Source organism: Aedes aegypti, chromosome 3 (genome assembly GCF_002204515.2).
Source record: "Aedes aegypti strain LVP_AGWG chromosome 3, AaegL5.0 Primary Assembly, whole genome shotgun sequence".
Lineage (NCBI taxonomy): Eukaryota > Metazoa > Arthropoda > Insecta > Diptera > Culicidae > Aedes > Aedes aegypti.
The window spans coordinates 120,896,957-120,917,342 of record NC_035109.1 but is presented as its reverse complement, the minus strand read 5'-3'; the positions used below and the strand labels follow the sequence as shown (position 1 = coordinate 120,917,342).

The 20,386-nt window shown below is 36.4% G+C and overlaps 1 protein-coding gene across 2 annotated transcripts; it reads left to right on the top strand.

The window, feature by feature from the left end:
• Positions 1 to 17,976: 17,976 nt before the first annotated feature.
• LOC5566891 (carbonic anhydrase 2) lies at positions 17,977 to 19,064 on the top strand. 2 transcript variants are annotated; one of them, XM_001651203.2, is made up of 3 exons: positions 17,977 to 18,053; positions 18,115 to 18,303; positions 18,361 to 19,064. In XM_001651203.2, the coding sequence occupies exons 1-3, from the start codon at positions 17,996 to 17,998 to the stop codon at positions 18,924 to 18,926; spliced, it is 813 nt and encodes a 270-aa protein (XP_001651253.2). In that variant the 5' UTR covers positions 17,977 to 17,995; the 3' UTR covers positions 18,927 to 19,064. The 2 variants fall into 2 exon arrangements, with proteins under 2 accessions (XP_001651253.2, XP_021708070.1); XM_021852378.1 differs by having other exon boundaries at positions 18,371 to 18,459.
• Positions 19,065 to 20,386: the final 1,322 nt, after the last annotated feature.

Sequence of the window (20,386 nt, the reverse complement as noted above, 5' to 3'; positions counted from 1 at the left end):
TTTTGAAATATGCTAAGATTCAAAGCTTTTAACTGGCTAAGAAAAAGCACCGGTATTCCTAGAAGCTCAGCAATTACTTCTGCTCATATTGGCATTGTAACTGGTTTGTTTTAAATCCTTATTATTTGGATAGCCTTAACAGGGGAGAAAGGTGATGGATCAAACGTTGATATTTTAAATTAACAGCTTTAACATTTCAGTAGTTGCTTGGTGCTCCAATATTTTTTGAAAGGCGAGTGAGAAAAATTTACTTTATATTTTGTTTTAGCATTTGTTTTGAGATTTCAAAGATAACTTTTCGTGAAATTAGATTCTTGGCTAAAAATCTCAAAATTGTTCAATACTCGATAGTGAATAAAAAACTTGTTCTGAAATTTCAAAAGTAACTCCGAATCAATTAATTCAGGCTGACAAAATCAAGCAAAGCAACGCATAGTAATTGTATTTCCAGTTATACTTCTTAGCCCCAAGCTATTGCAATGTTGGTTTTGTTAAAATACCGTTTTGATTCATATTACAGACAGCTTCAAATTCCGGACACTCTAGTTTGCATGGGAAACATTTCACAAGAAATGTTTCAATTTTTGCCGTTCAAAAGTTCTCACTTTCGAGGCTTGTTTTAATCAACATTTTTCATAGATATCTATGAAAATTTATAATGCTCAGCTGCCTTTAGTGGTTTACCGATCTCAATTAATGATTTGACTTTACTATCTATGATTTTCATGAGCTGTCCGGAATTCGTATCAAAGTGTCCGGAATACGAGGCAAAAGTAAGGAAGTGTCCGGAATAAGAATCATGAAAAGTCCACACATTCCTATTTATTTAAAATTTTTCATGTTGCGAAACCAAAATCTTCATCCACTATTCGAAAGTTAATTGTTTTGAAGGCTCCATAACGCGGAACAATCATACAAAATGATTAATTTTATATGCTTTCTGATGAGCTATACTTCACTGAGGCCTTAAGTGTCCGTAATATGAATCAAAACGGTACATCGTACAAAAAAAAATATCTCGTATATACGAAGAACAAAAACAAACTCATACACTACTTACAATAAAGTTTTTTGCCTTCAGGTTTTACCATAGTGGTACGCCGCGTCATTCATAAAAAAATCGATAAGGGCACCACGATTTAAAAAAGTTTGGAAACCTCTGTATCGGATAGTTGATGTCCGCTCATCCCGATCGCAGTAGATGGAGGAAAACAGGATTTCAATCTCATCTTCTCCATTCTCGGTTATATAAGAAGGCGTACCCGCTGAATTGGTAATCAATTTTTTGGATGTTTTATAAGAATATTGACCTTGACTCGGTGAATAACCTCAACGCGAGCAATTTGTTCTACCATTTGGAAAACACTTGTTACATGAACCACGCGGGTTCTTCACACCCAGTAGCAGAGCATTCAAGCGAAAACAAGGCGCTGCATTCGACTGCATTCTGCCCTTCACGACCTTGCTAGGAATGTGCAATCAATCCGCAAGGTGACGCGCGCCAACAAGTCGCTCTTTATGACTTGGTGTATTTCTTGGTGACGCCTATCGCAATATGCTCGTCTTCGGCAAAAAGTGCAAAAGCAAGTGATCCTCTCACTTCGCCAGAAAACGGAAATCGACAGGCTCGATGCACGCCATCACCTACATACAGTGACTTGATTTCATATTTGTACAGGATACTGTTTTACATTAAGTTGGTGAAAAACTAGCAAGTGATACATCGAATTTCAAATATTTTATCAATAATGAAGCTCATAGATGTCAACTATCATTCAATAAACACAAACATTTTATGATTGTCGAACAATATATGGCACATACGACTTTCATTAATGATACAGTACTTGGATATTGATGTATTAGTTGATAGTTTTCAACCATCTTGAAGTTAAAACAGTGCCCTAAGTGAATATGAGTTTCAGTCACTGTAGTCTACGGATGTTGCGCTGCACAGAGAGCCGGTCTACGGTGGAAAACTAATTGAAGCGTGTCCAGCTGATGCGTGTCGATGCTGTTTTCGAAATTTGTGCAATGCTGCGCTTGTTTGGAAACTCCTTTGTTGCCTTCGCGTTTCGATGAGTGGCAAAGTCTAGCTGCGATTGATGCGCGTTAGAAACGTCAGCTCTAGACAGCGGGGGCGGGCATTAGTACGAATTATATCTAAAACATAGCATAGGACATGGCTCGACCGGATGTTGGATGGGGCAAGTGCTGAAGGCTGCAGCCATCGACTGCAGTGATGGAACTTACCATTTGATCTTGAACCGTTGACTTTGAGATTGATTGAATTGCATTGGAACGTTCATTGACCAATACAATCGATCGTTATGTGTTTAAGAAATTTGTATAATGCTTTTGGATGATCTAGAAGATGTTTTCAAGATAATGTTTTTGTAAAAAGACATTATATACAATCTTCGAATATTTGATAGTAATTATGTCTCCCAAGTTTGTAGCTTGTTTGGATGGGTTTAATCATGCACTGTTTTCCCCCAGATCTAATCAGAGCTGTAGCAAAAATGACAGGTTCGTAAGATGTGTTGCGGATAATGATTGTTACAGCGAGCGATAAGTGAGAGATATTCTCAATTTTCTCAGAATTCAATCAATGTTTCCTATACATTATTTTTTTTATATGCCGAATAGCCTCAACAAGAAGAGAACATACAAAAGTTTAGTCGAAGTTCACTAGAAACCGTAAACTGTGTTTTTCAAATTTGAAAATGTTTGATAAATGAGATGAGATTGAAATATTTTGATTTTAGATTTAATAATTGAAAAATCAAGATTTGACAACACTGTGTCCTAAAACGGATACTTTCTGAATACCTAAAACAAATTACAAAAAAAAAACGGAAGAAAATATATTTTCAGGGATTTGACAACTAACGAATTCAAAATTTCGTTGAATTACTTTTCGAAATCAAGGAACACATCACATTCTTCGGATCGACCTCTACCAAGATTTTGCAGCATACACCATGCTGCAGACAATTTCCTGGTCATCTCTGGTATGTTTTCGATAATGTAATTTATCATAATTTTACCTGTCAGTTTCCTGGGCATTGCAATTTCTCGTTACGGTTCTTCAGTGCCTTTCGGGCCATCTCCAAAAGATGGATCCCATGATGAACGCACCGCGCCCCCAGGCAGGCATCCGTTGGTCAGAAATTGAGGTCAACTATGCTCGGCTTGGTGGAACCGTCCGTCCGTAGCTGGGCGTGGGGACACAAGGGTGTAGAGTCCCGGCGAAGGGACGAGCATCCGCGCGGAAATTTATCGCTTCTTTTTCGGAAACGAATTTCATAAATAACAACTGCAGTATTTAATAATTTGTTGCTCCACTGTCGAAGTAGATTCGGGGTAGCCACATTGCTCATTGGACGATGATAATGATGATGCTCAACGAAAAAACCCACCAGCAGACAATATTAATGGTTTGGATGAGGACCGGAAAATGTAGGATATGCTATTGATCGCACAATGTTTAACGGTGTTCGTTAAGGGCAGGTACTGATCGAAGATTAATATTAATGATGCTGTTTTTTTTTTGGATTTCAGAAACAAAAAACTTGGGTTATACTATAAAAGAGTTATACGAGTATCTCAATGAATAGGTTTTTATTAGGTCTAGAGCAGTGTTTCCCAAACTTTATTGACTTTCGCCCCCTTGAGGCCAATATATTTTTGGAATCGCCCCCTGATATGCTTTTGAAATATTTGTATCGAACGCTTTACTTTGATAAAGTTGTGATCGATATATTACCATCAGTGTATCGAAAATTGGTCAAATTTTAAAAATTATTAGTGCGAAAATATGAAACATATGTGGTTTTGAATCATTTAATACACCAAAAATCCCTTAAACTCGTATTCCTTGATTTTCCTGTATCAACAAATCTATCTGAAACACTTTCTCAAATTTCTTTTTTTAAATTATGTACTTGTCAGTAAATTATAATAGCAAATATGTGCATTACAGGCTACTGGCCCAGACTTCCATGAACTAAATAGATTTGGCTAACTTTCTCTATTCAATTTATAATTCAATTCAATTCAATTCGAATCTATTCAATTTGATTGGTTAAAAGTTATTTTCTGTTGAGTTATCTATTATCTTTACAATTTCTAGAAATAGTTTCATAGATTAATGCAATAAATGTTTGACAGTTTCAAAATGCTATCAACTTTATTATTAAATTTTTCACTGCAATGTTGCGAAAAAGATTATTTAATTAAAAAAAAAAACTTTTTACTGACCAAGTTTGCTGAATTTAGTCCATAAAAAAATGTAATAAAAGTAATTATTGAATTTATCATAACAAAATATAAAAACAAGTTGTGTCATAAACTTTGCCTGTGATGACCCGGATGTCAATAATCGTAACATTACCAATTCAAAGGTTCCTTTACAAATAAATCATCAAATTATTTCTTTTCGTTTTTTCGAAACAATTTCTAAGACTTTTTACATATTGTTCACTTTAATGAAACTTTGACTACAAATAGATAGTGCTGATCGGAACCCAATGTATTTTTTTTTGTTCAAAATTCATAATTCTTAGTGAACAAGAAAGCTTTAAAAATTGAATGCTTATAAAACTTAGTTAATCATTGACATTGTTTGTCCAAGAAATGTCTATCGTGATCAGAGCCGTAGCGTGACCTCACGGCGCCCTTGGCAAACCTTCCTTTGGGCGCCCCTAAGTCAATTTTGTTTTCATTATGCAAGTTTATTTGTGATTAAAGTTTTCATAAAACGTACCAAGTAACAATGCTGCTCAAGCTGTAATTTAGTTTAACTACCGTTAAAATGGAATTAGAATATGAAAAGGCCCCAAAAATGTCAAGTAAATGTTATAAACCAAAACATCAATATGGCTCTAGAGGGGCTTTTCCCCATTTTATATCAACTTGCAATGGAGTTAAACAGCAGTTTTTTATATATAAATGACAGCTTCAGCATCATGTTTACTTGGGATATTCGCCAATTGTCATTAAAGATTCTTTTTAAAATATAAGGACGGCTTCTGTATGAAATTATTATCGAAATCCATATTATGTATGAAATATTATGTTGAGATTTAATTATTCACTCATTAAGATAACATCAATATTTAAGAGAAATGTTATTAGAAGTTTCACAATACAGATCTCCTTAATCTAAAATATTATTTTAAATATTAAGAAGATATTTTGAAGAAGAAATAAGAAGAAGAAAATTATTTTTCATAAACGACCATTTATTTTTTCTTTTGAATACCATGTGCTTACTATCGTGTTATTTGTTTCTTAAACAAATTAAGAGGCTTCTAGTAAAGTTCTGATGATTTTGCTCAACAACTCCTTCAGAAAACATTTTTTTAGTTTTTTTGTCTAGAGCCTTCCAATGAATGGAAGCAAATTCGTCAAATCTTCTGAATACCGTTAAGTTATAAATTTAAAAAGCCTTTTTTCAGTTTTCATTAAAACTCGTAAAAAAACGCTTAGAAACAAGCGCGGAATTTGCTACGATTTTTTTAATACTGCTTACTCAATATCCTTTTTTTTAGTGATACTCGTGTAAGTAATTTACAAAAAGAAGATAACAACTGTTCCTGAACCCCCAACACTTTCCCTTCTTGAGGTTGGATTTTAGAAATGATATTGTAAGGTGATCTAAAATCGGTTAGTGCTAAATCATCTTCACTAATTCAAACATTCAAACAAAAAACATAAGACTGTCAGTAGGTGTAGAATATGTGATTCTTTTTTCCAAATTTAGATTTTTGAATATTCTGTTGTGAAGAAGTTTACAAAAAAAATCCACAAGAAATTCACTTTGCATCATGTGAAAGGCTTGTTCTGAGATAATTTTTTACCACAGACAAACAGACGTAACAGCTTGAACAATTATCAATTTAAAACATAGTCACGTTAACATTAACGCGCAATGCTAAAAATACTTTATGTGGCCAACCGTGAACTAGGTGGCGGTAGTGAGCAAACGTCAACCTCGAACAAAAGCGATGCGAGCGCCACGAGTGGTCCGTCGGCCAACTACCAAATATTAAAATTGGGCACAATCTGCTGTGCGATGAAAATAATTAGAGTGTTACGGCTGTTTTCCTGTGTTTTTACCGTACTATGAGAACCCTGTGAAAAATTCTGTGAGTATCTTTCAGGATTTTGTGAAAATCCAAGCTGTGATTATGTGAGAACCTCCAATTGAACATCACAAACATGATTTATGCTTGAATCAGTTTTAGCGGTGATTAAAATTACAACGAAGATCACTTAGAGATATAATAAGTAACTATACAAGCTCCAATGTTGAACTTTGAAATTAATTTATGGGAATCGTCCAAAACATCAAATATTCTTTGGAAATGATTCAGGAATGGTTTATATTTTTCATTATAATTTTCCACTGTCACGTTCTTTTGGAATTGTGACTTACGAGACGCCCTTTTTTATTAAAATCTACTACATGCGTGACGCGTTTTGGCGTCCTCAACAAGCTGGCGCCCTTGGCGGGTGCCAACCTGGCCAACCGCACGCTACGGCACTGATCGTGATTATAAAATGAGCATGTTAAGACAAACAAATAGAGGGAAAAAGTTTAATATGTAATCAACTTATTTTCAGTTTATTAGAGTTTAATCCTCTCTTAAATTGAGTGTCTTCTCTAAATGTGTTTGGTCGAGATTTATTCCTACAGATTTCACAGTACAATAGTAAAACTTTTGGATTTACATCTTGCCATGGCTGTTAGAGAGTTGCAACTGATTTATTTCTATTCAATACAATACATACAAAAGGACATACGTAATACAAGTAACATTCATGGATACAACACATTTGCGCGAATAAAATGTTATGAATCGTTCCTCAGTTTCTCACACTTTCACCCCCTTTTCAGATTTTTCGCCCCCAAATTCCATTTTACAAATTTTCTCCCCCTTTGACCTGAAAATCGCCCCCAGGGGGTGAATTCACCCACTTTGGGAATCACTGGACTAGAGTAATGCACCTCTTTAGAGGCTAGCAATAACAACGCATTGTGAGCTTAAGATCCAGACAATCGATGAGAGAATGACATCAAATATTTGTGATTATCTGTGATTTTTATACCAAACTGATTTGCGGAGATTGACTAGCACTAAGTCATTTTTTATCATTGGTGTCTTTAATGCTAAACATCGCTCATGGAATAATTCGCAAAGCAATCCCAACTATAGAATTTTTATTTGATGAGTGCTCGTCATACAACCCAAGCAGCACATATTGTTACAAGTAGCTTACAGCAAAGGCTACTTCACATATTCAATAGTTACAATATGATACATTTGCAACATGAAAAAATACTGCAATGTAACCGAAAAAGCGCAAAAAGTCGAGCCTTATGTAACTTGTTTGTTCGTTACATAAGAAGTTTACAAGCGAATGCTATGTAATTTGTTGATTACGCATGGGTTTTCCTGCGACAAAATAAATGAAACGGCGTAGAAGTTGTTGTTACTTTCTGACAGTTTTGAAACCGAACAACCATTTCAGAATTGAATGTCAATGAAAATAATACGTATGATTTTCGAACGCGTAATTATTCACAAGTACATAATAGATTTAACATGCCGATTTGAATTTGTGGAGAAATCAATCATTTTACTTGCTCAAAAATGACGCACTCATAAAATAGATAATAATTTTATATTGAAAAACACATGATACCTGGATTGTTGAGATATTATTCCATTAGAACTGACACAAAAAATGGAAATTGACACTGTTACCCAAATCAGCAGTGTTTTTGATGTTAATTTAATTGTTTGTGAAGATTGTGATTGTGGAAAAATATCTATGAAAACAATAACTAGTCATAAAATAGTAAAGTTCTTATATCAAAATTTAAATACGTACAAACATTTTTGACATGTAGTGTTGACCACTGTCAGCAAGTTACTCGTTTGTTACACATTCGTTACCCAGAAATCTTAGGTTATTTTGAAACTGATGTGTAACTAGAGATGTTCCGATACTTCCTATATATCGGAATATCGATATTTTGCTTTCGATATTCATTATATTGGTATCGATATTTCCCATTCAATATATCGATGATATCGATATTTCTTTCCGATATATCGTAAACCAATGTTTGAACAACAATTGTAGGATTTTTTTTATCGAAATACAAGTTAATTTTATAATAATATAAAACAGTCCATAAACCATTTAATTTCTCGCGTTTAGTTTCATGCAAGCATATCCGCAATGATCAATTCCTCTTCGTTGATTTTCTATTTGTTTACATGGAATTCAATCGATTTTCGTTACATTTCATGATGCATGATGCATGATGAAGAGCAATGACTAATTACTACTTAAACGAAAATTGCGGTTTAAAATGTCTGGCCTAGTAATTGCTTAAAAGAAAAACGATAACTGCATATATGCTCTTATAATACTGAACGCAAGATTTTTTACAATTCAAGACCCCTCGCTCCCCTCGTGGTCTTTTATCTACACCCTTTTTCTTATTGGACCGTGGTTTTTGGCCAGATCTCCCCTGTTCCTATTAATGACCACGTGTTTATAGACAGTCTCATTTAGATAAATAATAGATACATGCTGATGCGAAAGATTTACATTTGTAAGGTTCTACTTCAGCGTGGCATTACGTTTGGTAGAATTGGAATTCAACAGCTGTTTTGGTGTTATGAAATAGGGGGTGGGGGTTTTGCCCCCACGAGTTGATTAAAGTTTAGGTCCTTCGATAAGTTTTTCAAGGACAAATTTAACATATTTATTGCACGTAATACAAACTATGACAGTGCATAAGTGGACCTTGTGGGAGTTGGAATCCCAGAACAAATTTCAACAAAGAAGACAGCCACTGACTGCTTTCGTCTTAAAGTAATTAAGCTTAACAAAAGGGGATTTTTTTTTATTACCGTACGGGTTTGGGCCGAAGGTTCTCAGATTTTCATAAAACTTTTTCCACAGGCAGGGCTCATGGATATATGAATTAAAAAAAATTGAGAAAAATTCAGGGTCGCCTATTTTTCCGGGAAACTCAGGTGGAAATTTTTTGTTTTCCCTTGACACTACTTACTTTGAAAAATCATAACTCAAGAACGAAGCATCGTAGAAACAACGTTTTTATATGAAAATTTAAGCAAATTTTCTCAAAAATCCAAAAAAAATATGAACTGGAAAAAGTTTTCCACAAAATTTTCAACCGTTGGGAAAATTTGTAAAGAAAAGCCGGAAAAACTATGCCCGAACTCGTGGAAAATTATCAAAAAAATATTTTCGAGAAGGTAATTTTATAAGCTTTAATCACTGAAATTTTTGGAATGCACTTTTTTTTCGTTTTTGAGTTATGGCCAATTTTTTAAAAAATGCAAAGATTTGCCATACATGCCTTTTCGTTTAAAAATCATGACTCAAGACTCATCATGACTTGTCGAACCGGATTCAAATTATCTCAAAAATATGAAATTTTTGAAATGGAATCAGTTTCCTAGGACATTTTTCACTGTTTATGAAAATAAATAATGAAAACCCGATTAGCTATTCCAGCTTTCAAACAAAGTTTTTTGAAAAGAGCGATCAATAAGCTCCAATCCTACAATATTTTTCAATACGCTCATTTTTTGTTCCTAAAACATGATCAAATATTGCTAGGATGAGCTGTTTGAACCATACATTTTCAAATTTATAAGTTCATAAACAAAATTTCTTAAGGACGAAACTACATAGAAACAAAGTTTCCTTCAATCAGAATGTAGGCAATTTTTCCTGTTAGGTAACTACAAAATTGACAGTTAAATAAATGGGTAGACAATATGACAAATAGGTATTTACCAATTCAAGTTTAAAGCGTTTAAATGGCTTGAGAATCATAAGTTTACCAAAAACTAACAAAGAGCAGTTAGAAAGTGCAAGTGTTGTCTATCAGCTGTATATTCCTCGTTATTAATTTTTGGAAAGTGAAAAAAGTTTTCCCGAAGCTGTTGAAATGGACAAAGTTCAATATTACGAATACAATTCTTTGTGCTGTAACCCCTTCGGACTGGACGGCCACAAATCAGTAATGACAAATCTACGATCGATCAGCCAAGGCCTCATCAGTAAGCTTCAATCGAATGGAGTTCGGTGGATTACGGAAAAGATGAAAATTTGCGTGAAGTTCGACAAGTCATGATGAGTCTTGAGTCATGATTTTTAAACGAAAAGGCATGTATGGCAAATCTTTGCATTTTTTACAAAATTGACCATAACTCAGGTACAAAAAAAAGTACATCCTAAAAGTTACTAGAATTGAAGTTTATAAAGTTTCCTTCTCAAAAATATTTTAATAAAAATTTTCCGCGAGTTCGGGCATAGATTTTCCAGTTCATATTTTTTTTTTTTGATTTCTGAGAAAATTTGCTTAAATTTTCATACAAAAACTTAGTTTCTACAATGTTTCGTTCTTGAGTTATGATTTTTCAAAGAAAAGTCTTATATGGCACATCTGGACAATTTTCACAAAATTGGCCATAACTCAAAAACGAAAAAAAAAGTGCATTCCAAAAATTTCAGTGATTAAAGCTTATAAAATTACCTTCTCGAAAATATTTTTTTGAAAATTTTCCACGAGTTCGGGCATAGTTTTTCCGGCTTTTCTTTACGAATTTTCCCAACGGTGGAAAACTTTGTGGAAAAATTTTTCCAGTTCATATTTTTTTTGGATTTTTGAGAAAATTTGTTTAAATTTTCATATAAAAACGTTGTTGCTACGATGCTTCGTTCTTGAGTTATGATTTTTCAAAGTAAGTAGTGTCAATAGAAAACAAAAAAATTCCACCTGAGTTTTCCGGAAAAATAGGCGACCCTGAATTTTTCTCAATTTTTCTTCATTCATATATCCATGAGCCCTGCTTGTGGAAAAAGTTTCATGAAAATCTGAGACCCTTCGGCCCAATTTGTACGATAATAAAAAAAAATCCCCAAAACACAATCATTTACGGGATTGACTGTTTAACGAGAAACTTGCAACGATCGACGCGCCACAATAATTCGTGGACGGAGGGTATTAGAACTAAGTTGGAGATGTTGATTTCGATATTTTGTAGTAAACATCTCCTTTAAACACTAGCGATTTTCCGGTGAAATGTTGACGTTTGATTACGAATTGTCTAGAGGATCCAAACACTTTAACGTTCAAGGATCCGTCATCGTAATCATCGAAACTTCAACAGCAATTTTTCTGTTCAAAACTGACTTTAGAAAATGTGTTCACTGTGTTTCGGTTGGAGAATAAAACACAGTGAATACATGAATATATTCATGATTTTGAACGAAAAAACTGCTTTTGAAAATTATCGAGTTGATGACGGATCCTGACCCCTTAACCGAATTCTCGTCATTCCGTGTCATCAGCTCAAAGATTGGCGTTCCCCACAGGGGCGGTCCATTAATTACGTAAGACAATTTTCGGGGTTTTTCAACCCCCCCTCCCCCATGATAAGATTTTTTGTATGAAAATTAAAAATAAATTGTATGGCGCGTAAGAAATATCAACCCCCCCCCCCCCCCCCCCCTAAACCCTTACGTAATTAATGGATAGCCCCACAAAAGTAGTAAACAGAACATTACAAATATAACTCGATGTTCTGTGATATATCTACTCGCATAAATTGTCCTTCATTTATTAATTTGTTTATTAATTATATCTAGTTCTATCGCACAACATCAAAAATAGAGATGTTAATTAACGAAGTGAAACGAATTAAGACTAAGACAGCTAAATTTTCACATACTTTCATCGTCATTAAAATATTATGGAAATGTTCATTTTATGTTGGTGGTAAAACACACGAGCAAAACAAACATTATTGATTTTTTTTTATCACAGTCCTAAAAAAAACATCTATGAATGATTATAATCCCTTCGAAAACAGTACTAAAGGTTTCTGCTTCGACATCATATCATTACGATGTTCACCTCATTAAAAAACCTCAACATCTCTGTGCCTATAATTACATTAGTTTTAATTTCTGAACGTGGTTCTGACTTCAATTTATCTCTGTATCAACAAAAACACTCTTATTTATGCTCTAAATCATCCGTGCGTAGTAAAATTATTTAAATTTGTTGTTCATGTGTAACAAGTTCGGTGTTCATTTTACTATCCTGCTCATTTTTTCACCCCTTCCCCTATGACAAATGGTAAACAAACTTCATGCTGTTACACACATGTGACTTAGCAATCTGTATGTAACCTAGCGTGTTATTGGTTTCTTTAAAACCACAGATTCAATTCCAATGTAGGTTAAGTTACATGCAAGTAAAAATGCAACACCTATGTAATGTAAACAAAGCGTAAGTTACAATGTAATAGTTTAGAAACCAAAATTGAAAATCATCAATAAGATGTGCTTCAAATTATCTGAAATGCAACGGCAATGTAACTTGTTTTATTTTTCTAAAATATTGCATTTGTTACCAGTGCTACTTGGGTAGGAATTACTCCAGGCATAACATAAACAAATCTACAGCAATTGATGCAGAAATTAATCCATGCATTTCTTTGGTAGTGTTTTTGAAAAAATCTATAGCAATTCTAGAAGCTATTTCGTACAAAACATGTGAATGAATTTCCTACGATTATATTAAATCTTCGAGCTGTTTAGTAGAATACCTATAAGTAGATAAAAAACCGAATTTAGTACTATACCATTTAATTCCACTAGAGTTTGTATCCTTTGACAGATACGCGTATTTCGACCTCAACTGTAAGGCCGTCTTCAGTGTCACGACACTACAGGCCTTACAGTTGAGGTCGAAATACGCGTATCTGTCAAAGGATACAAACTCTAGTGGAATTAAATGGTATAGTACTAAATTCGGTTTTTTATCTTCCTACGATTATTTTTTTAAAATTTGTATGGCTTTGGATGAGTTTTTAGAGGAATTCTCGGAATTATTCTCAAAGTTATTCCCGAATGCGCTGTTTAGAAAACTATTGTTGCTATTACAGAGAAGTTTCTAACGAAATCCTCAGAGAAATTTTCAAATGAATGCCGGTAGGTATTTCGGAGAAAATTATTCAAGAATTTTGTAGTATTTATTAGAATACGACTATTTTGTAACTTCTAAAATTAACGGCTTTTCAATCTTACGGTTTAATCAAAACGCTACGTTTTTTTTTTAAATCCTACGTTTCGGCCACTGGATTTGCCCATCTTAAGGGATATATAGGTGTACCGTTTCCACTGAAGTTTCCATATTGGTGTAGAGTAGGTGGTAAAACAAATAGTGATACCTACCTTGATACCTTGATGGCTACAGCGTAGCGTCACGCCATTGCCGGGCGTATTGTAGAGCTCCATCTTCGTCGGTCTTGGGCGAAACTTCTCCAGTTGCCCCGAACGTTTAGGGTCGCCAGGTCCTCTTCCACTGCGTACAGCCAGCGTATTCGTGGTCTTCCCCGAAGCCGCCGACCTCTACCTAGTTCCCTGCTGAATATTATTTTCGCAATTCTTTCTTCCGACATTCGCACTAAGTGACCAGCCCACTGAAGTCTGCCGTATTTTACACGATTGATAATATTCGCATCTTTGTACCCTTGATACAACTCATGATTCATGCGTCTGCGCCACACACCATTTTCGAGTTTCCCTCCGAGTATTGTCCGCAGCACTTTACGATCAAAAACACCGAGAGCTTTCAGGTCTGACTCTTTTAACGTCCACGCTTCGCGCCCGTAGAGAGCCACCGGAAGAATCAATGTTTTATACAGGGCGAATTTTGTTTCCGTTTGTAAGCTGCGGGACCTAAGCTGGTTACGTAGTCCGTAAAAGGCCCTATTCGCAGCCGCAACACGTCTTTTCACTTCGCGGGAAACGTCGTTGTCACATGTCACAAGTGTTCCAAAGTAAACAAATTCTTCAACAACTTCAAACACATCCCCATCAAACACTACCTCAGCACCTACACCACCATGCCTGACTATATCTCTACCTGTAACCATGTACTTCGTTTTGGTAGAATTAATAGTCAGGCCTATCCTCGCTGTCTCCCTCTTCAAAGGCACGAAGGCCTCTTCCACTGACCTGCGATCAATTCCAGTTAAATCTATATCGTCCGCAAAGCCAAGGAGCATGTGCGACCTTGTGATAACAGTGCCATTTCTCTGCACGCCAGATCTCCTAATAGCACCCTCCAGTGCAATGTTGAACAGTAAATTCGAAAGTGCGTCTCCCTGCTTCAATCCGTCTAACGTCACGAACGAGGTTGACACCTCGTCTGCGATCCGAACACGTATCAGCCTAATTAGCATGTATCAGCCTAATTAGTTTCGCCAGAAAACCATTTTTAGACATTATCTGCCAAAGCTCATTTCTTTTCACTGAGTCGTACGCCGCCTTGAAATCAATAAACAGATGGTGAGTCTGCAAGTTATACTCCCAGAATTTGTCTAGGATCATTCGCAGGCTAAACATCTGGTCCGTTGTCGAACGGCCCTCAGGAAAACCAGCTTGGTATTCGCCGACGATGGACTCCTCGAGCGGTCGTAGTCTGTTAAACAGGATGCGCGACAGAATTTTGTACGCCGCATTCAGCAGGGTAATACCTCTGTAATTAGCACACTCCAGTCTGTGCCCTTTCTTGTAGATAGGGCGGATGAGGCCATCCAACCAGCCGGCGGGCAATTCTTCGTCCTCCTATACCTTCAGAAGTACGCGATGGATCGACTGGTAAAGCTGCTTGCTTCCGTGCTTGAGAAGCTCGACCGGGATCTCGTCCTTCCCAGCAGCCTTACAGTTCTTCAGCTCGCTGATCGCCTTTTTAACCTCTCCTATGGTCGGTGGGTCCACAGCTTGATCGTCGTCATCTATGTTCATCCTGTACCTCGCTACATTTCCATTTCTACCGTTCAACAATTGCTGAAAGTGCTCCTTCCACCTGGCAGCCACCGCCGTTTTATAGGTCAGCAAATTCCCTTCTCGATCATTGCACATGGTGGGCACTGGTACGGTATTGTGCCGCGCACCATTGACCGTTGCATAGAGTCTCCGCATATCATTCCGGTTCATGCTTTCTTGAGCGTCAGCTACCACACTTTCTTCGTGCTGCCTTTTCTCTCTACTTTTGCCTTTCTTGGTTGGTGAAGAGTCTTCGATGGGCCACCTAAACAGGGTTGCGCTACCTACATCGTGCTAGAGGGGCTGCCTCCTCGGTGCTGACACGATACAGCAATGTCCGTTTGTTCTTTACATGATGGCCACGGTCATAGCCATCACAACCATCCATCTTTATCAGGGCTTTGGACCTGTAGCTCTGGTTCTCAATAGTTTCAAGTTCTTTCGAACATGCTACTATGGTGAGCCGTCATGCGCTAGCGGTGATAGATATTGCAATTTTAGAGATAACTTTCCGTTCTACGGTTGAACAGAAAGCTTCCGCAGCTTTCACGTTACTGATTTCCACAAAGAAACATCGATCGGCAGTGATGATACCCTAGAAACCATGCTAATGATTGTTATTTTTGTTGTTTTTCAACGCTTTTGACTTTATTGGCATACTTTGATTAGGTGGTTTCGTTCAATGATACAATTATTTTCAAGCCTACGGTAGAACTTTGACAGTTGCTATAGAACTTGGTGGTTACCGCAGAACGGAAAATTTTCAAAAGAAACGCAATATATTAATATTCAAGGACTTCCAAGACTCCCTACAATAATTCCAGGGAGGATTACTAAATAAAATTCTATAAAAAATTCTTCATGGAATCTCGGAGAAATTATTGGAGGAATCATTACAAGATCTTTTTATGTGATACTTCAAGTAATTCCTTGAGTAATCCAAGAAGGAATGCTCAGAAAAATATGCAGGTAATGATCTTAAACTTATTTCCAACATCTGATGAATTTGGCAAACTTCCTTGAAAAAGATCAAACAGAACTTCAAGAGAAATTGCTAGGATAATATCTTTAAACTTTTTTAATGTAAATTACTTGAAAAATCCTTGAGGAATTCCTATCTAAGATAACCCTTCAGTCGTCGCGCGGTTTGCCACCGTCAGAACCACCACGCTGATACTGTGTACGATAAGCGAGGATTTTTCATCACTGTTGTACAAAATACAACAGCGCGACGACTGAAGTGATAATGGTTGTGGAGGTTCTCAGTGAACTTTTTGGATTGGTGTAAATTCAATATTAATTTCAGAATAGATATTGAATTTCTCGAAGAATGTCTTAAAGAGTTCTTGGAGGAGTTCTTAGTGCTTTCTCTGAACAAACTTTGTGAATAGTCGCAGGTTGCATTTCATCAAGGATTTCCAGAGAGACATTTTAGAAACTAGATTTTTGAAGGGATCGTCGGAGGACTTTATGAAGTCATTGACAACAAAATCCCGAGAGAGTTATCAGGATCATTTTTTTAAGGTAGGTATATCTTAAAAAATAATAATAAAATGGACGAATTTTAGAAGATACAGGAAAAAATGTTTAATTGATTAAAAAAAATGCTTGATCGTAATTGTGGAACAAAGATCCCAAAAAGAAGTGAAAATAATATGTAAAAGAATTCCCAATGGTGACATCTTAGACAAAAACCTCCAAACTTCCTACATCGTAAACAACCCAGGACAGTTATCAAACGGTATTTGCTAGTATAGTTCCGACTGCTGTTATACTGTCCCTATCCGCATATATGTAACATTCGAAAAGGTAGACATTGAGTAAATTGAATACCAAGTACGCATTTTATAGCAGTATGGAAGGAAACTAAATTACCAGGACCCCAAAAGTGCCTATTTGATGCTGAAATTTTGCACAGCTCATACTGCGTAGCGGGTTTGTGGTGAGAAAATAAATTTTATAGAAATTTTATTGCTACTAGGTACATTACGAGGCTCATGTATAATCTCAATGTGACTATTTTGCGGTTACAATTACCAATGTACAACTTGACATTTTTTTCGAATTTTCCAGAACAATCTCACAGATTTCAATAAGTTGATCAAAAGTGTTAATCGTTCGATGACTCTCCACGGTATTAACTTGAACTGAGAGCTCTCTTTGCCAAAATTGCCATTTTCGCATTCGTATATCGTATGGCAGGCACAATGATGCTTAATGCCTACCCGAGGAGGAAAAAATAGCTCGCAATAACTTATGCATACCATTTAAAACAATTAAGAATACTTCAATTTGGTTTTCGATAGGTATTCAGGACTGCTGGAGGTGTTGAACAATTATTGAAAAAAATCACTTTTATATGAAAATCCATCATGTATTATTTAGCTATTACAATACCTGATCTAATTCTCAGCTTGGTATTTGTACAATATGCAGAAGGTATTATTTTACGTATTTTACCTATTATGCAGGGCTCATTCATACCTCATTCAGGTTGTAAGTATTGGAAATTATCTGGTATGGAATACTTTAATTTGGTATTCAGTAGTTATTTTCTTAAGCTCGGGTAGGAATGTCAAGAAAATTTCCATTACAAGTTCCTGGACCGACCGGGAATCGAACCCAGACATCCAGCATGGCTTTGTTCTGTAGCCGTGGACTCTAATCATTTGGCTTAGGCCCGTTGTAAAAAGGGTGCAGAGACAGATTATCTTTGCCTTAAATTCGTGAATGAGCTTATGAGATGACTTCTAAGAATTATGTACTTTGCAGAAATTGATCGTTTATTTCGGAAATTCGAATGATTTGAACGTTAGTAACGTTAGTAAGTAGTTAGTAATTAGTTAGTTAGTTGTAGTATTTGCCGCAGCCAAACATCAGCTATGACAATCGAAAGTAGTGCCAGTTATATTTATTTAGTAGGAAAGTCAAGTAATTATATGGAAATTATCAGCTTTAAATGTTCACTTCCTTATCCAAAAGTGATAACCTAAATCAACCCTTTGTAAATTATAACTTTGTGCCATCCCAGCTGCCTTCCATACCTATCGTAATTACAGTTTCAAAGAACCCTTATCCAAGAGCAGATTCAAAAATGAGCTGTACAGCGTTGGCAGTGCTCGCATTCTTGTGCGTTGCTGTCAACTGTGATGGTGTGGCATGATCTGTGCCGTTTTTGCAATGAGAATTTAACAGTACTTTCCTCTTCTATAGTTTACTTCACATACGGTCCTGGAGTCGAACAATGGGGTCTAATCAGCAAATTCTGCGACGGAGACAGGCAAAGCCCTATCGATTTGGACTCGAAGCTGGTGCAAACTGTGGCGGGAGGAAAACCCCTGGAACTGACAAACGTTTGTGAGAATCCGACTAAGGTTCGCGTGCACAACAATGGCCACACAGGTGACGATCGGTTTTTTTAATCACGAAATATTTCATTTTTTGATTCCTCGGTTTAAGTTGTTTTCAGCCTGTCGTATCCAGCGTCAAAGGGTGTTATTCTTCAAGGAGGTCCACTAGAAGGGACTTTCAAATTCTCCAGCTTACATTTTCACTGGGATGCAGAACACACGGTAGATATGGAGAGGTTCCCTCTCGAAATGCACATGGTTTTCTACAACCAGGAGTACGGTTCTGTGCACAAGGCTCAATTTCAACCGAACGGATTGGCGGTATTGGGGTATTTTTTCGCTGAACGCTCGGGAGCAGAAGCACGACGCTGGATAGACTCTTTGAAATCAGTGAAGGCCGCAGGATCTAAATACACTTTTGTCCATCCAAACTACATGAACCTAGCAAAAATTATTGGGCGTAAAGTAAAATCGTACTTCTACTATCCAGGAAGCTTAACAACTCCACTGTGTTACGAAACGGTATCATGGATTATTCAGAAAGCACCATTGACAATCAGCCCGGCACAGATGAAGCTTTTCAACAGCCTGAAGGCAAAACATGGTTTGATGAAGAACAATTACAGACCGCTGCAGGATCTAAATGGGAGAAGTATACTGTTTTATGAAAATTGATGAAAAATCTTAGATGAGACTGAGCGTTTGTTTTTTTATTGACTATACTTGTTCATTCATAGATGTCCTACTGTAATACAACGACTGTAATACAATTGCGTCAACAATTTCATTTGAAGTTGACTCAATTTTTCATCGGATGCGTCCCTTCTTCTTCTTCTTCTTCTTCTTCTTCTTCTTTTTCTTCTTCTTCTTCTTCTTCTTCTTCTTCTTCTTGACACTACGTCCTCACTGGGATAGAACCTGCTTCTCAGCTTCTGCCTGCCAACAGTGTGTCGATGAAAGAGGCAGTGTCTGTTCTCCGACTGTGCACGCAGCGGTAAGAGCAGTGTTGGCAGACGCTCTGCATCTCTTCACAACTATAATGTCAATTGACAGCGCTTCCCAAGGGACGCATCGTAGCATACACTCGGCGAAGCCATAGGGTGTACCCCACAAATCCTGTAACTCAACGATCCTTATCATTTACAAACATCCTTCCCATCCTTCCTCCCCTTTGTGTAGATGCAGAGGCAAACACGGTCTCCAAATAGCAAAGGTTAAACACGAAAGGGATTTTTATTTCTGCAGTAATCGCAATAGTATCCTATACGCCAACTTTTTTATGTTAATAGATAGCAAGTTGGTATATTCAGAAAAGTTGTAGCATATTTTAATACAAAAAACATTGTAGAACAATCTTTTTCTCTCTCTTATACTTTCTGAGATGATTGACTTTTTTTTATAAAAAAAAATGAAGAAAATCATTTTTTCACTCATAAGTCATTTATTTACAAATGTTAGCAGCCTACTATATTCTACAAAGTTTTTGGTACTTCTACCACTTTGGTAAATATACCACAGTTGTATTTCTACTGGGGAGTATTGTTTGATCCTTCGACCTTGTTGCCTGCGGGGGCGGGCGACGAGAGCAGGATCAAACATGTCGCGCGTCGTTCGCATACCACGGTGGAATAGTATCGCGGATCGCGTTAGTTGTGTTTGTTCCTTTGATCTTGTCGCTTGCTCCTGTGGGGCGAGCAATGAACACTTGTTCGGCGTTTAATGCTTTTATCGAGTAATATCACGAATCCGGTTAGGCGCATTCATTTCAAATTATATGTTTATTGTTTACCAAAACGAATCCTTTACCCAAACCTTTCCCATATCCAAACTCCCAGTGTGTACTTGTGGAAGTGCAGAGGATTCCTCGGCTTCCATAAAGCAAGTAACACGTCAACATTTCCTTCCCATCCCTAAATTGACCTGCATTCGGACGCAGCCGGCGCCGTTATTGTTTTTTTATAATAATGAGAACACCAGTACTTACACTCTTAAAAATAATGAGATTTACGGGTGACGTAAACCTCATTGCAATTAATTATCATGTGACCTAAACTCAAATATAACTAAATTTTACGTTTCAATTGATGTATTGGAAAATTTTAATGTCTTATAACCTACTTTTACATTATCATAAA

Bases quoted from the DNA above. Each gene is read 5' to 3' on its own strand.
- LOC5566891 (XM_001651203.2), top strand. From the start codon at position 17,996: ATGAGCTGTACAGCGTTGGCAGTGCTCGCATTCTTGTGCGTTGCTGTC. The intron at 18,054-18,114 runs GTGTGGCATGAT...CCTCTTCTATAG, and splicing joins CGTTGCTGTCAACTGTGATG to TTTACTTCACATACGGTCCT. The intron at 18,304-18,360 runs GTGACGATCGGT...CCTCGGTTTAAG, and splicing joins GCACAACAATGGCCACACAG to TTGTTTTCAGCCTGTCGTAT.